Source organism: Talpa occidentalis, unplaced genomic scaffold (genome assembly GCF_014898055.3).
Source record: "Talpa occidentalis isolate TD23 unplaced genomic scaffold, MPIMG_talOcc4v2.1 talOcc4.16, whole genome shotgun sequence".
Classification (NCBI taxonomy): domain Eukaryota; kingdom Metazoa; phylum Chordata; class Mammalia; order Eulipotyphla; family Talpidae; genus Talpa; species Talpa occidentalis.
In genome coordinates, this window is record NW_023601653.1 from 11,739,700 (window position 1) to 11,753,915 (window position 14,216).

General features: G+C 49.5%; 1 protein-coding gene across 2 annotated transcripts in view; it reads right to left on the bottom strand.

The window, feature by feature from the left end:
• Window positions 1-14,216, bottom strand: part of STAB2 (stabilin 2) — a 109,862-nt gene that overhangs the window by 3,041 nt on the left and 92,605 nt on the right. The window contains exons 56-66 of one of the 2 annotated variants that reach the window (XM_037513758.2): window positions 13,836-13,985; window positions 12,154-12,258; window positions 10,819-10,926; window positions 9,075-9,268; window positions 7,320-7,461; window positions 6,198-6,331; window positions 4,061-4,226; window positions 3,813-3,919; window positions 2,895-3,014; window positions 2,007-2,147; window positions 158-265 (exon numbers count right to left, since the gene is read on the bottom strand). In XM_037513758.2, the coding sequence (XP_037369655.1) occupies window positions 158-265; window positions 2,007-2,147; window positions 2,895-3,014; window positions 3,813-3,919; window positions 4,061-4,226; window positions 6,198-6,331; window positions 7,320-7,461; window positions 9,075-9,268; window positions 10,819-10,926; window positions 12,154-12,258; window positions 13,836-13,985 (1,475 nt within the window). The remainder of the gene's footprint in view (window positions 1-157; window positions 266-2,006; window positions 2,148-2,894; window positions 3,015-3,812; window positions 3,920-4,060; window positions 4,227-6,197; window positions 6,332-7,319; window positions 7,462-9,074; window positions 9,269-10,818; window positions 10,927-12,153; window positions 12,259-13,835; window positions 13,986-14,216) is intronic. The other variant, XM_037513759.2, reaches the window with a different exon arrangement.

Consider the following 14,216-nt stretch of genomic DNA (forward strand, 5'->3'; position numbering starts at 1 on the left):
GTGTAGGGAGTGCCCTGGAGTGGGGTGAGGCGATTGGGTGCCCAGCACCCCCAAAGCCGCTGCCATGGAGTCTCCAGAGTAGGGGGTGAGACAGTTGGCCTCAAGGAGCGTGGCCATTGGGGCCTTATGACGCCTCACCAGGAAGCTGGATACTCACCACAGGGGCAGGAGGTGCCTTTAAAGGCCTGGAAATGACATGAATGACCCCATTGGAGGCAAAGATGTCCCACTGCAGAATGGCCCGTCCATCCACAAACCTGGTCTCCTAGGGGAATGAGAAGAGGGCTGGGCAGTGTCCTCTCATGGTTGGTCCTTCTCTGGAGGGGAGCTGCTCAGTTTCCCTGAGGTCCCATAGCCTGCGTATTAGCTGTCTTTTCATCGACAGGCAGCACAACCACCTGCTCACTGTCTGCACAGCGCGGAATTAGTTGTCCTGTGTCAACAAGCCAAGAGCTGCAAAGAACCCAAGGGATCCTGCTGTCCAGCCTGCTTGCCTGACAGATGAGAGTTCAGAAGGAAAGTGACTTGTCCGAGATCCCCCAGGTGGAAGGGCAAACCCCGTGCCTCTGGACTCCAGGCCCATTGCTCTGCCCATCACATCAAAGTGGTTGGAAAGGGATCTTTAAGTGCTCGTGAATGTGTGATCGTCTGGCTTGTGATGTGGCCATAACCTGAGATCTGATTAGAAGAGCAGACCAGGAGGCACCACGCTCCTCCTGCTGAATCTCAGTCTGCGTTTAACAAATCTCCAGGTGATTCAAATGCATGTTAAGGATTGAGAAACACTGGTTGAAGCTAATCTTCAATGAAGAAAATCATTTAGCAGGTAAATATTAAAAAATAATACCCATTCCGCATTTGCTATACATCAGGCAGTATTCTTGCATGTCACAGTCTTGAATCGCTCAGTTTCCACAAGAGTCCATGATTTTGACAATGTGGCCACATGGTCATTGTTAGCACCGCCAGTGCCACCATTTCTAATACCATAATCACCATCATCATCATCAAAAAAGTAATCATTACCACCATCGATATCATCGCCACCCCTATCATCAGTACCACCACCACCATTGATACCAGCACCATCATTATCATCAAAATAATCATTATCATCAATATCATCACCATTAACATCATCACCATCATTTGCACCATTATTAAGATAATCACCCCCATCATCAATGCCATCATCGCTACCCTCATCATCAACGACATCAACATATAACCATCATTCCTAATTTTTGGATGACTTGCCTAAGTTCCTATAGATATGTAGCGTAAATGGAATTCATCAGGCTTTTGGAGCCACTTGCCTCTGTGGCTATCACCTGTGGCCTTGATGGTGCTGCTGTAGAAGGCGCTTGGGGGCGTGGGTGCGGGGCGCGCATGCCTGAGTGTGGTCACGTCGGGTAGGGTGTGGGCGTGTGCAAGTGCGCACACCTGAGCCTAGAGGCCTGGGCTATGGCTACTGGAGGACGGCTAGGACAGGGCAAGTGACTACGGAGGAGGTAAGGTCACGAGAGAATGCCAGAGGGAACCCAGAGAAAGCCCAAAGATCCACTGGGGCTTGGGGGCTTGCCAGCCTCTTGGTCCCCCAGACCCCAGCGGCCTGCCTTGTGCCTGGCTCCCCTACAACAAGCTAGCATGCGGGGGGATTGGTTTTCACACTGCAGTAAACTCAAGCTTCACCTTTTAATGCCTGGGATGGACCCTCACTGGTAGAAACAGCGGCAGCGAATCCCCCAGGTTCGCAGTGGTTTTATTTATAGCTCCTCGCTCATTACCAGCTTCGGGGGCTGGGGGCACAAGGTCTTATTTCCCAAGAGGCAGGGGCTGCCTAGCAGTCTGTGCAGTGTGCTACAGTGTGAGCTAAGACCACCCCTAACTGCACGTTTGCTGTACTTTCACACACTAGTTAGTTGTCAACTACTAAGCACCTACTATGTGCTGGGCACTTTGTATTATCTCCAGTTTCCCCAGTAAGCCCGGAGCACTTTTCATACCAGCTGGTGCTGGTCCTGGCTGGAGGTGATGAGCAGCTGGCTTCCTAGCTGGGTCCCCAGGATGGTCCCATTGACAAGGTCGTTGTAAAAGAAGGTGCTGACATTGGTGAGGTGGTGCTCGATGTCTCGCCCAGACAGCGTCTGCGAGGAAAGGAGAAACAGGAGAATGGTCTTAAGAGACCATGCGAGATATATATATATATATATATATAGATAGATAGATAGATAGATAGATAGATAGATATAGATATATAGATATTTTATTGATAAGGATGACACAGAGAGAAAAATCACTTCTTCACGGCCTTGGCTTTTTGCCTCCATGTGGAGATCAGGAAATGTCAAGTATTGGTTCTCTGGGCTCTGCCAGAGGCTCACCTCTGCCCAGGTATAGTCATCTTTATGCTCTAAGCAGCCGCCCTGCCCCCACCCATGGGGTCTTGAGCAGGCAGTGAGTGGGCAGCCCTTGGGTGGGGCAGGGTCTGGGGCTGTTGGCACCAGCCGGCCAGCTGCGTGGGGAGGCTGAGTAAATATTGCCAGTTCCTCCGAGCACCAGAAAGTGAAGGTTGGTGTAGGGGTGACTGCATGTGACCATGCAGAGGCTTGCTAAGCGCCAGCCTGACTGGGCTTGCTCTCCCCATGTCCTGCCGTCGCCATAACAACAGGCCTGGTTGGCTGCTGGACTAGGGCCCTGAGGAGCAGAGCCCCAGACAGGCCAGTCCATCTCAGATCAGGAGCCAAGCCTGGAACCCCCAGCTGACCTGCGATGGGTGAGCTAAATAATGTGTAGCCACTGAGTTTTGGGTGATTTGTGTAAAGCGTCGTGTTGGTGATCGATAACTCTCTAGAATTGCTTGTCTAAATGACAGACCCCAGGACCCGACTCACCTCGTTGTCCCCCAGCCCGCTGTTCTGTGGCACAAAGAGGGTGCCTCGAATCGAGAGGTCGGTCAGGTGTTTCAGAAACGCCCGGCCTCTGGCTGAGCTATTGGAATAGGCCAGCACGTCCTGAGGAGAGGCAGGGAATGGTCAGGAGATCAGACCGGCCCTGGGGCGCATCACCCCTCTGGAATAGTCTTGACTTAGCCCCAACTCAGGCTGCCACGCGTCTGCTGTTTCTTCTGACTGCTCGTTGGGAGAATTTTCGGAGGACTTTTCCTTCCCCCAGTGATCCTACTGTCCTCAGTCAGTCACAGCGCAGACTGTTCTCAGCATGGCAGCTGCACAGCTAAATGTCAAGTCTACTCTTTTCAAAAGCCTGCAATGACCCTCACTTCACTCAGAGGTGGCCCCCACCATCTGGACACTGTGGCTTCTTGACCACATGGCCTTTGTCTTCCTTTGCTGTTCCTCAAACTCGCCTGGGCTCCTGCCCGGAGTGTTCTTTCTCCAGCATGGCTAACTCCCTCTGCTGCTCACGCTTTCCTCAAATGTCATTTCTCTTCAAGACCTTCTCACATCACTGCAAAATGGGAAACCTGTGGCATCCCTTCACCCTCCGTATCCTTATTTCCCCCCTAGTATACATCCCCTTTTAAATATTCATTATTATTTGCTTGTTTTCTTTATTTTGTTTATTTTAGTCATTGATATATCTCGAGCATATAGTAAATGCTCAGTTAATACATGCTCAACAAATCATAAGGAATTGCAATGCCCTGTTCATATTCTGGCAGTGTGGCCCCTTGCCAGTGCTCTTAGCCATGACCATGAGCTCTGGCTTCTGTCGGGGGGTCCTCTCTCTAATAACTGCTTTGAGGCAACCCCTCCCTCCCTGTGGCGAAACCCCGCAGATGTGGTACCTACTGTCAGAAAGTTTGTGAGCGAAGGCAAGGACATCAGGACCTGCAACAGATTCCCACTGCATGAGAAGCCATCTCCCACGTAGCCATCCTTGCAGGTGCAGTTCACATCTGGAAGGCAGGGGGACAAAGCTCCCACTCTGATGAGGCAGGGGCTGGGCTGTCCCAGCTCACTCCCTTAGAAGTTAGCTGCCAGGCTGGGCCTGCTCGCAGCTGCGTGGCCTGGACAGTGACGCGTGGCTGGGCAGTTACCTTTCATCCGGTAGCAGAAGACATCCCACAGCTCACTCTTGTTGTTTCTTGGCCCATAGTCCACTATGCCAACAACACCAGATCCACAGTTCTTGGAGGAGTAGGCTGTGGGGTAGGCAACACGCCCGCTCTCGAGCCAGCCTGCTGAGCAGAGATGGTACTTGGCCTGTAAGAACACAAACGTGGCCACAGGTCAGCTGCAAATTCACATTTGTTATGGGGTCCTTTGGGTAACATCTGATTTCCCCGTCAGACTATAAGCTCCATGGAGTCAGGGGTTACGACTCATTTTGCCTATTGTACCCCAGTGCCTGGAACATAGTAAATGCTCATGGATTATTTTTTTTGACAGTTATTGGATGGGTGAAAGTGATACTCCATCTACAGGTATCTGAGTCTTTCACACTCATTTCTATTTTCTTTGCTCTTGGGAGAGGATTTTTTATTTTTATTTTTATTTTTTTTAAAGATTTATTTTTATTTATTCATACAAGCACTGGGTACAGTCAGAAGCGCGGGAGGGTGAGAGAATTCACCAGAGCCAGAGCGGGGAGCAGAGCAGGCAGAAGGACCGAAGTACACTGCTGAGGGGAGCAGCGGGCGGCAGGAGAGGTCTGCGCGCCATGTGGGACCCTCCTCTGGTGGCCGGGGAGCAGCCGGGGATCAAACTGGCACTGCAGAGGCTGCGGGCAGCTTCGCAACCCAGCGCTCAACCGCTGTGCCACCGGGGAGGCCCAAGGATTTTTTATTTTTTAATTAAAAAAATTTTTAAACAATATTTGCTTCCCCCCAAACCCTCAGATTGAGTCCCCATAGAGTTTCCTTCCCCAAGGCACCCGTGCACCATCACCACAGTCCTCTGTGCTTGGGAGAGGATTTTTTAATCAGTCATTTACCCCTGGGTGCAAATTCTTTTGCATATGGTTTGCTAGGGCCCATCATTGTCATCATCATCATCATCATCATCATCATCATCATCATCATCATCATCACTGAGAGCTTATTCTGGCCTTGGTTTTGTTGCAAGAACTTTTCATGTCAACACCTTCGAGTTAACATCAATCCTATCAGGCAGGAACTTTTAAAGAATCTCTATTGTATAACTGGGAAAGTTGAGGCAAAGAATAGTTAAGGAACTTGCTCTAAGTCATATGGTCAGAAATAGCAGAGCTGAGATTCAACAGGCAGCCCATTCCAGAGCTTATAATATTAAAAATAAAGGTCCTACTGTGTGCCAATCACTGTGCCAAGTTACTTCAGACTTTAGACAAACACACCAAGTAGGACAGAACTTTCAATGGCTTAAATGCGGCCACCCAAGCTGCAAGAAGAACAGAAGCTCAAACCTTCAAGATACTGTGTCCCAGCATCAAAGACTTTGTTCCTTGGTAAAGAAACGTTAGGTCTGAAGAAAGGCAGAGATGGGGTCATGATGGAAGTTAGGGGAAGGACCCTGAAATCATGCAGTGTAGAGATTGCTGCTCTCTCCCAGTGAACAATCACCAGCAGGTAACTCCAAGGTGTTGGCTTTTCCAAATGGGCAGGCCTTCTGGTTTCAGATGCCAAGAGAGACCTGGCTAGAACTCCTTTCCTCCCTGGCTGCGAGAGCTGCATCAGACCCCAGTTCCTTCCTTCCCAGGCCCTCCAGGCAGAGAGCTCTGGCTCTTCCAGAGAAACATGACTGCTTTGTGGCTTGAGGAAGATCCTAGGCTCATGGTTATTGGCCTCTCTGAGCTCCAGCAGTGGGGGGCACGCTCCCACTCTCTGCCTCTGCCTGGGGAGCTGACTGTCATGGTTGAGAACAGACTTCTGGAGTTAGGGTTAAATATGGATACTCGATCTGCCACCTCCTGGCTGGGTGACATGGGGCACATTACTTAACCTTCCAGAGCTTCGGTTGCTCCATCTGTAGAGCAGAAATAGTAACACCTACCTTCGGGGTTGCTGGATGCACAGACAATAATGTCACTGCAGAGCCCCACACAGTGCCTGACACACAGTAGAAGCCCAGGGGACAAGATGAATTGTTATTGCTCTGGGAGCTCCCCCCCAAGAAGATGGGAGGCTAAGTCTCCCCCATACTGAGAACAGGCTGTCCCCGCCCCTGCAGACCCAGCCTGCACCACCTGGGACCCACCTTCTGTGCATAGGCGAGCTGGTTGAAGGTGGCTACGGTTGCAGCTTCGTTGGCACAGGCCTCTCTAGCTTTGTCGAAGGTCAGCTTGTACTGGCCGAGTGGGGAGCGTAGGTGGAACACGCCCACAGTGGTGTCTAGAGGAGAAGGAGGGGTGTCAGCCAGGTGAGCCCACATGGTTAATACTGCTCCAGTGAAGAACTTTCCAAGAGAAAACATCAGACATATCCTGGGGTGTCAGGGAAATGGCTTCCCTTTGAGTTATGTTGAAGCCCATCATTAAAAATATTAATTTCTTTCCTATTTAGAAAAATAGCACATGTTCACTGTCAAAATCTGGGTAATAGAGAAGAGTAATAAAAGAAGTAAAGATCATCTATGCTCCCTTATGTGCTAAGGCTAACAATTTGGCATATTTCCTGCCAGATTTCTTACTTTATTTTGATATTACTGCACAATCTTCCAGCCTTCTCCCCTATTCATTTGTATCCTCTATATCTTGATGTTATCAAATTTCTCTGGCAAAATGATTACCCTCTCACAGTTATAATTGAATAATTTTTGTGAACTTCGCGCAAAATGTTTTAAAAGAAACATTAAAGTCTGTTCCTGCCAAGGGCTCAGTGTTTTCTGAGCTTCCCTATTCCTTTAAAAAGTTTTCTAGGGGCACAGTGGTTGAGCGCTGGGTTGCGAGGCTGCCCGCAGCCTCTGCAGCGCCGGTTCGATCCCTGGCTGCTCCCCGGCCACCGGAGGAGGGTCCCACATGGTGCACAGACCTCTCCTGCCGCCCGCTGCTCCCCTCAGCAGTGTACTTCGTTGGTCTGCCTGTTCTGCTCCCCGCTCTGGCTCTGGTGAATTCTCTCACCCTCCCGCGCTTCTGACTGTACCCAGTGCTTGTATGTATAAATAAATAAATAATCTTAAAAAAAAAGTTTTCTAGCCATTTTCTCCCGGAAAGACACTGGAGGATCTTTATCATTTTTCATAGCTGATATCTCTTTTAGCGGATTGAACGCAGTGTCCTATTGTGAATTTACTCTGCCCACTGTCTCCACTGGGGCCTGGGAAGTTTGGCCCCTGTGATCCCCAAGCTCGAAGCCCAGGGTGCAGCCGGGCCCCACTGACCCTGGAAGTGGAGGTCAGCACAGTTGGCATCTGCGTGGCACTGCCCGTTGTCCTGCAGACAGCGGTCGATGGGCAGCTGCTCGGGCTCACAGTCCAGCCCGTCTCCCACGTAGTGGCTTTTACATTCACACTTGTGCTTGCCCTGTGGGGAGAGTGGGGAATATGGAAAGCCCATCTCGAGGATCCCAGGGCCCCCTAGGGTCCTGCAGGCCAGCATCTGGCATAGATCTCCAGAAGGACCAAGCGTCAGTCTCCGCGTCCAGGGGGACTTGAGTAACTGCTCTGTCTTGCTTCAGTGCAGGCTCATGATGTAATTGCAGCCTTCACAGCTCACGTCAATGTCACTTCCTCAGAACCCCCTAAGCAGAGCAGCTCTCACATCCCTCCTGTCACACTGGCTGACTCAAGTGTTTTGAGGCCCTTGCTGCTCTCGGACAGAATCGTGTGTCTTTGCTTCTCTACTGAGCTCTGCCCCTCCCGCTCGTGGTATGGAGACTTTTTAATGCTACATCCCTGGCGCCTAGTAGGAGCTTGATATTTGTTCAGTCAATGAATGACCTTGTCTAACTCCCCTGACAATCCTATGAGGTCTGCACTTTCAATGAAGAAACTAAGGCTCAGAGAGGTTAAGTAACCAGTCCCAGGTCACACAGCATGGAAATCCAGGCGCTAAGACTCGCGGGTTCTCTGATTAAGTTCATGTTTATACCGCAGAGGGCATTATCTCCTCCCATCTACTCTTCCCACCAGGGCAACAGGCTAAAGTGAGTGCCCACATCTATCCTTTTCCTGCCACTTCTTACCAACCTTTTTGTTTTAGTAAACTTTTTATTTTGGATAATTTTAGATTTATAGAAAATTTGCTAAGATAGCAGAGTGAGTTCTCATCTTTTCTCCACCCAATTTCCCTCAATGCTGACCTCTTGCAAAACCATAGCACATCTGTGAAAGTTAAGACTTTAACGCTGGGACATGACTATGAACTAGACAATAGGCTTGCTGTGGATTTCACCCATGTTCCTGCTAAGGTGCTTTTTCTGCTTGGGATACCACTTGGCGTTTACTTTTAATTTTTTTTAATAATTAAATTTATTTTCTTACATTGTGGTTCATTTTTGTACAATATTTGATTTCTCCCGTCAGGTGTCGTCCCTGTAGCTCTCCCACCACCACAGGACCCATGATCCATCTCCACAGTCCTTTGTGCTCGTCCCTCCTCTATTCTGTCCTCTCTTCTCCCTCTCCCCTGCTGTATGCCTCAGAGCTATGGTCTGCCTGCAAGTTTTGCCTTTTTCGGTTTCTTTATATTCCATCTAAAAGTGAAACCATCGGGTATTTCTCTCTTTCCTTTTGACTTATTTTGCTTAGCATAATCCCTTCCAGCTCCATCCATGTGACTGCAAATGGCATGAGTTTATCTTTTTTGATGACCGAGTAGTATTCCGTTGTGTCAATATACCACAACTTTTTGATCCTTTCATCTATTTTGGGGCACTTGGGTTGCCTCCATATTTTAGCTATTGTAAACAGTGCTGCAGTAATCATAGGCGTGCAGGTTTCCTTTCGAATCAATGTTTTTGTGTTCTTTGGGTAGATTGCTAGGAGTGCAATGGTGAGGCTACTACCTGGCATTGAACCACTGACGAAACAGGGAATAGAATGAAATGGGAAGGAAAGCTTGGGAAGAGCCTGAATGGACAGCAGCGTGGAGAGGCACAGCTGAGCGGGGCACAAGAAGCTGCCCCAACACCTCACCGGGCCAGTCATCTTGCAGGTGGCGTGCTCGTGACACCCGCCGTTGAGGCCGTCCGCACAGCGGTCTATCTCTGCGCAGCTGCGGCCGTCCCCCATGTAGCCCTTGGGGCAGCTGCAGGAGACCTTCACGTCCTTCTGTGAGCACTTGGCGACACTGGCACAGCCCCCATTGTTCTGTTTGCAGAAATCCACAACTGCAGAGCAGAGGAGAGATGGCTCAATTAACCACTGTCTGTTTGCTGACCTCAAACTGGGAGTATGGGTCACCCCAGGATCTGTGGTGCTGGGGCCATCAACTGGCTCCAACCTGCTGGTGCCTTCTCTCTCCATGTCCTGTGGCCTCTGTGCTAGCCTTTGCCAACACCGATGTCCGGTGGCACTTCATAGTCCAGGCCGGGTGACGTCTGGCACCCCGGCCTGCTTTGTCATTCACCTAGGCTCCGTGTTGGTAGCAGTTTTCAGAATGAGTCTGGGTTAACATGGGCATAGGTGGATGTTTGTGTGTGCAGTTAGCCCACGTTTGAGCCCCTGATGAGAAAGGCTGTTACCTACTTTCTACAGATGAACTGACTGAACCTCAGAGAACTTCACTGATCTTGCAAAGGCAAAGCAACTACCCCGTGGCTGGCTGGATTGAAACCCAGGAGGGTTTGACCACAGAGCCCATGCCTCCCCCTGTCCTGTGCTGCCTCTTAATGCCCTTTATCGTAATTCCCTCACTTCCAGTCCAGTCATAGTTTAGCAGGCATTTTGGTCTGATTTTCCTTGTCTGCCTTTATGCCTAGAATCATGGCAGCCACTTGAGATCCTGAGAGAAAGACAGTGAGGACAAAAACCTTCACCTTCAGGGTAGCAGACCGAGAAGACAGAACCTGGGTCATGGCTTACCCTCTTTGGGACTGCCTGGTAGCAGATTATAAACTGCAGGTATAGCAAGATCTCATGTTTGTCAAGAATTTATATAATGCAAAATGAATATTAATTCATGAAGTAAGTTAGAAGGCACATGTGCCCAAGACTGCTGGCTTCCCCCAGAATCTATTGTCTCCTTTTCTCTATAGTAACAGCTTTGCAGGTGTTGCTTAACAAAAGACTACATTTCCCAGACTCCCTTGCAGCTGGGCAGGGTGATGATGGGATTGCAGACCATGGGGTTGGAGCAGACATGACTTAGGGACTGCTAGGTGTGTCCTTAAGGGGACGAAGGTTTGTGTTGCCACGGTCTCCCCTCTCCCTGGGATGCAATTATGGTAGTTTCTCTCTAGGATCAGGAAAGTGAGCAATGGCAGAGCAACAAGCTAGAAGGAGTCCGGGCCCCTGGCCACCTCCATCCAATCTATGAGACACTGCTCACCTGGGTGTCTGGCTGGCTGACCCCATATCCTGACTACTACAGGTAGATGCTGCAATGTTCAGAGTGGTGTTCACCAAGCGGTGAGAGCATGTGTAAGTTTAACTTTGGCTTTTTGTTTTTTTTTTGAAAGACTGTAGTGTATTTACTTGAGAGTTGGAAAACACTATAAAATAAAATACACCACAGTTTGGAAAGCAATTCTAAAGCCATGACCTGGGAGGTGCTGCTAGGCATGAGCAAGCCCATAAGGAAACTGAGTTGCAGGGAGGGTGGGTATTGCTGAGGTGGCCCAGGCAGGAAGCACAGGGGCTGGGGCGGAGCACAGACACTGACTGGGTGGTCCTGCCTGCTCCTGTGCCGACTACTCCACAACCCATGCAGGACACTCACCTGTGCACGTGATTCCATCCCCTTCGTAGTTCAGGTTACACTCACAGGTGTTGTTCTCCTTACAAGTGGCGTGGGCTGAACAAGGAGGTGTGCACACTGGGGGCAAAACTGCAAAGAGAAGGGTCCCTGTTTATCCATGGCGTGCAGAGCTGGGACCCTCTCAGGAGTCCTTCCAAGAGTACCTGGGCTGCCACTGTGTTTCTAAAGAGCCCCTTTCAGCGGGAGGATGGGGGTGATTTGAAGCTTCTTCCTGGCATGGAGAGCCTGGGATTCCAGAATTGCTCCTTTATATTAATTAAGACATTATCTCAACAACATAATCCAGATTAAAATGCAAATACATTGCCTTCAAGGGCAACTTTATACCCCAAAATTTGCTGGCAGAGATGAGTTTGACGGATTAGCTCTCTAGCCCTAAAGGCAGGAATTTCCAGACAGAGATGGTTCAATTGGAGGAGAAATTCCCAGGCCCTAAGAAGGCACCAGCGAGCCTGGGAGAAGTTTGGTGTTTTGGTGATTGTAGGGCAATTTGGCAGCAAGAAGCCAGAGGGCAGTTAGGAAGAAGGACGGAAGGAGAGGAACTGAAGTTAAGGGTATATGGGAATCCTGGAACATCAGCTGGTAAGTAGAGCTTAGCATGCCCTTCGGGCCCAGGGAGGGTGCCATTATAGTTATTCGTGTTGCATGATTCAACCTTCACTTGCCAGACCTGCCACTGGAATATGCAGATTGGGGTATGAAGGAAGGATTATGGTGATGAGGATAATGATCGCTCTGATAACAGAGCTCGTGGTTTTGATCATCCAGATCTACCAGGTACTTCAAAGCCCCCACCTTGGGCCCTTGCAACAATCTCCCCTGCAAAACATGTGACCTGTTCTTCTTAAGGAGAATCACATGAGCTCAGAGTGGGTGGTTTATCTAAGGCCATTGTTTAATAAGTAGCCAAGTCAAGAGTCAGATCCTGGATTCCAAAGACTGCATTTTCTATGAAACTACCCGGCCTCTGTGTAAACATCTGGGCCCAGGACCATGATCCTGAGCGACCATTCCCACCCGATCCTGGATTCTCTGCTTGCGGTGGGTCCTTCTGCCATTGCACAGCACTGTATTCTGTTTTGAGTTAAATCTTTTCATCTGCTTTCTGTCAAGTCACCAAACCTCCTGAGACCTGAGGCCACATACTCAAATCATCCTTTCCACGCAGCGAAGGAAACACCTTCTTGGTTATCTTATTTCTCAGATGTTGCTCAGATTCCCAAGATCAGTTGGGGGTTCTTGGCAGGGTTCTCTGCAGATCAGTGCTGCTGGGAGCTGCCCACTCCCATGACAGACCTGCCTGAGTGTCGCAGAAGCGGCCGGTCCATCCCGTCTCACAGAGGCACTGCCCGGAGCCCGTGATGCCCTCATCGCACTGTCCGTGGTCCGAGCAGCCACAGGCTGGAAAGCAAATTGGAAGTGTGATCAGCTACGGGGATTGGCATCCCATCAGCCAGCTCACTGCAGGCTGTGTTGTCAGTGTGGGGGCACTGAGCTTATGCCTTATCATTCATTTACTCAAACACTCACATTATAACTTATTCAGGGGCTGTCAGGGGGTGGACGGTACTGGGCTATAAGGTTACAGTGGCAACCATAAGGATGAGGTCCCCATTCTCATGGAGGTTACAGTTAGGAGTTACTGCCTATTGAACATGTAATTACAAATGCAGAGAATGTATAACACAGATCTGGAAGGTGTGACGGGGTATGTCACAAAATAGAAGGAGGGGAGCATTTTCTCTGGGGTCTCCTACCAGAGATATCTATTTGACAATACAGTCTTCGAAATCTGCACCAATTCTTGCATCCTGCCACTTCCATCACTACCACCCTAACCCAAGGCATTGCCAAGTGGGCCTGGATTGTTGCATTCATTTCCCCAAAGGCCCTGTTTCTGCTCTTACCCTCCTGTGTTTATCCTCCAGAGCAACAGGAGACATCCTTTCCAGTCTGCTCATGACACTCCTTCATTCACAACCCTTCACTGCTGCCCATCACACTCTGAATACAGAGAAGTTCCTACGTGACCTGGCCGCTGGCAACCTTCAGATTTCATTTCCTTCCTTTCTTCCTTCTCTTCACTCACTCTGCTCAGTCTCCCTGGTCTCTTTGCTGTTCCCTACAGGTCAAGCATGCTCTTGCACTTTCTCCCTTCCAGGAAAGTTTTTCTTGTCTGCACCGTCCAGTATAGCGGCCACCCACACACATTTTGAGTGCTCAATGGCGACATGTGGCTGGTGGCTACCACTTCTGATGAGAGAGTTAGAGAACGTTTCCAGCCCTGCTGAGCATTTGATTGGTCAGAGCTGCTGTTCATCAACTCAGGGCTGGCCCCACACCTCTCCTTGGTCTCACCTTAAGTATTCTCTAAAACACTGTCTTCTTTCTATCTCAACCCTCTTTACTTGCTTCTTTTTCTTTATGGCCTTTATAAATTTTTTGTTTTGACTTTTTTAATCTTTTTTTTTCCTTTGAATGTTCTTTCCTTGAGAGTTGGGGTTTTGTTCTTTATACCACTGTATTCCTACAACTTAAAGCGATGCCTAGCTTTTGAGCTATCACTTAGTTTCTTTTTACCTGAGGTTCCTCATCTACTAAGTAGAAATAATGATAGTAATGACTCAAAGGATCATTGTGAAGGTTAAATGGTAAAATACATGTGCCTGGCCTATACTATAGATTAGCCATCAATATTCATAAGGACTCAGTGAATGTTGGTTGACTGAATGAAGGAAAGCTCTTCAGTTGCATCTTGCTTTGGTGGCTGCAGGGGATGTAAATTTCACTTCTTAGAATGAGACTCTTTCAGTGCATGGAAACTGGGACTATAACGAAGGAGGGAAAAGCACATAAGGGCAGGCAGATGGGAGGTGGGTGCCTGGGAGAGAGGGAAGAAAGTGTACCAGGCCAGGTGGAGGGTGTGGATGAGGAGAGGGAGCACACAGCTAGAGCTCTGGGGAATGGGTGTCACGTACGCTGGCAGTCTGGCCCGAATCTCCCTGGCCAGCACAGCTCACACGCCGTCCCGTTGAAGCCAGTGTTGCATATGCACGCTCCTGTGGCTGAGTACTGGTCAAGGCAGATACCCCGGTTATTACATGGGGTATCTGGTCCCCCAGGGCAGGCTGGAAGAGATGAAACAGCAGTGACTCAACAGTCTCCCCAAACCCAGAGCAGCTCAGCATCTATATAAATGTGCTGTTGACTCATCCTCAGGTGTGGGCTCCAATCTCCATTAAGTTGGAGGGATCATGACCAGGGGGTGTAGCTACATGGTGTATCTGAAGGTTTCCCTTTGGACAAGCCATGACCCATGGGACATGAACTCCTATGTGTCTGATGGGATTCTACCTTGG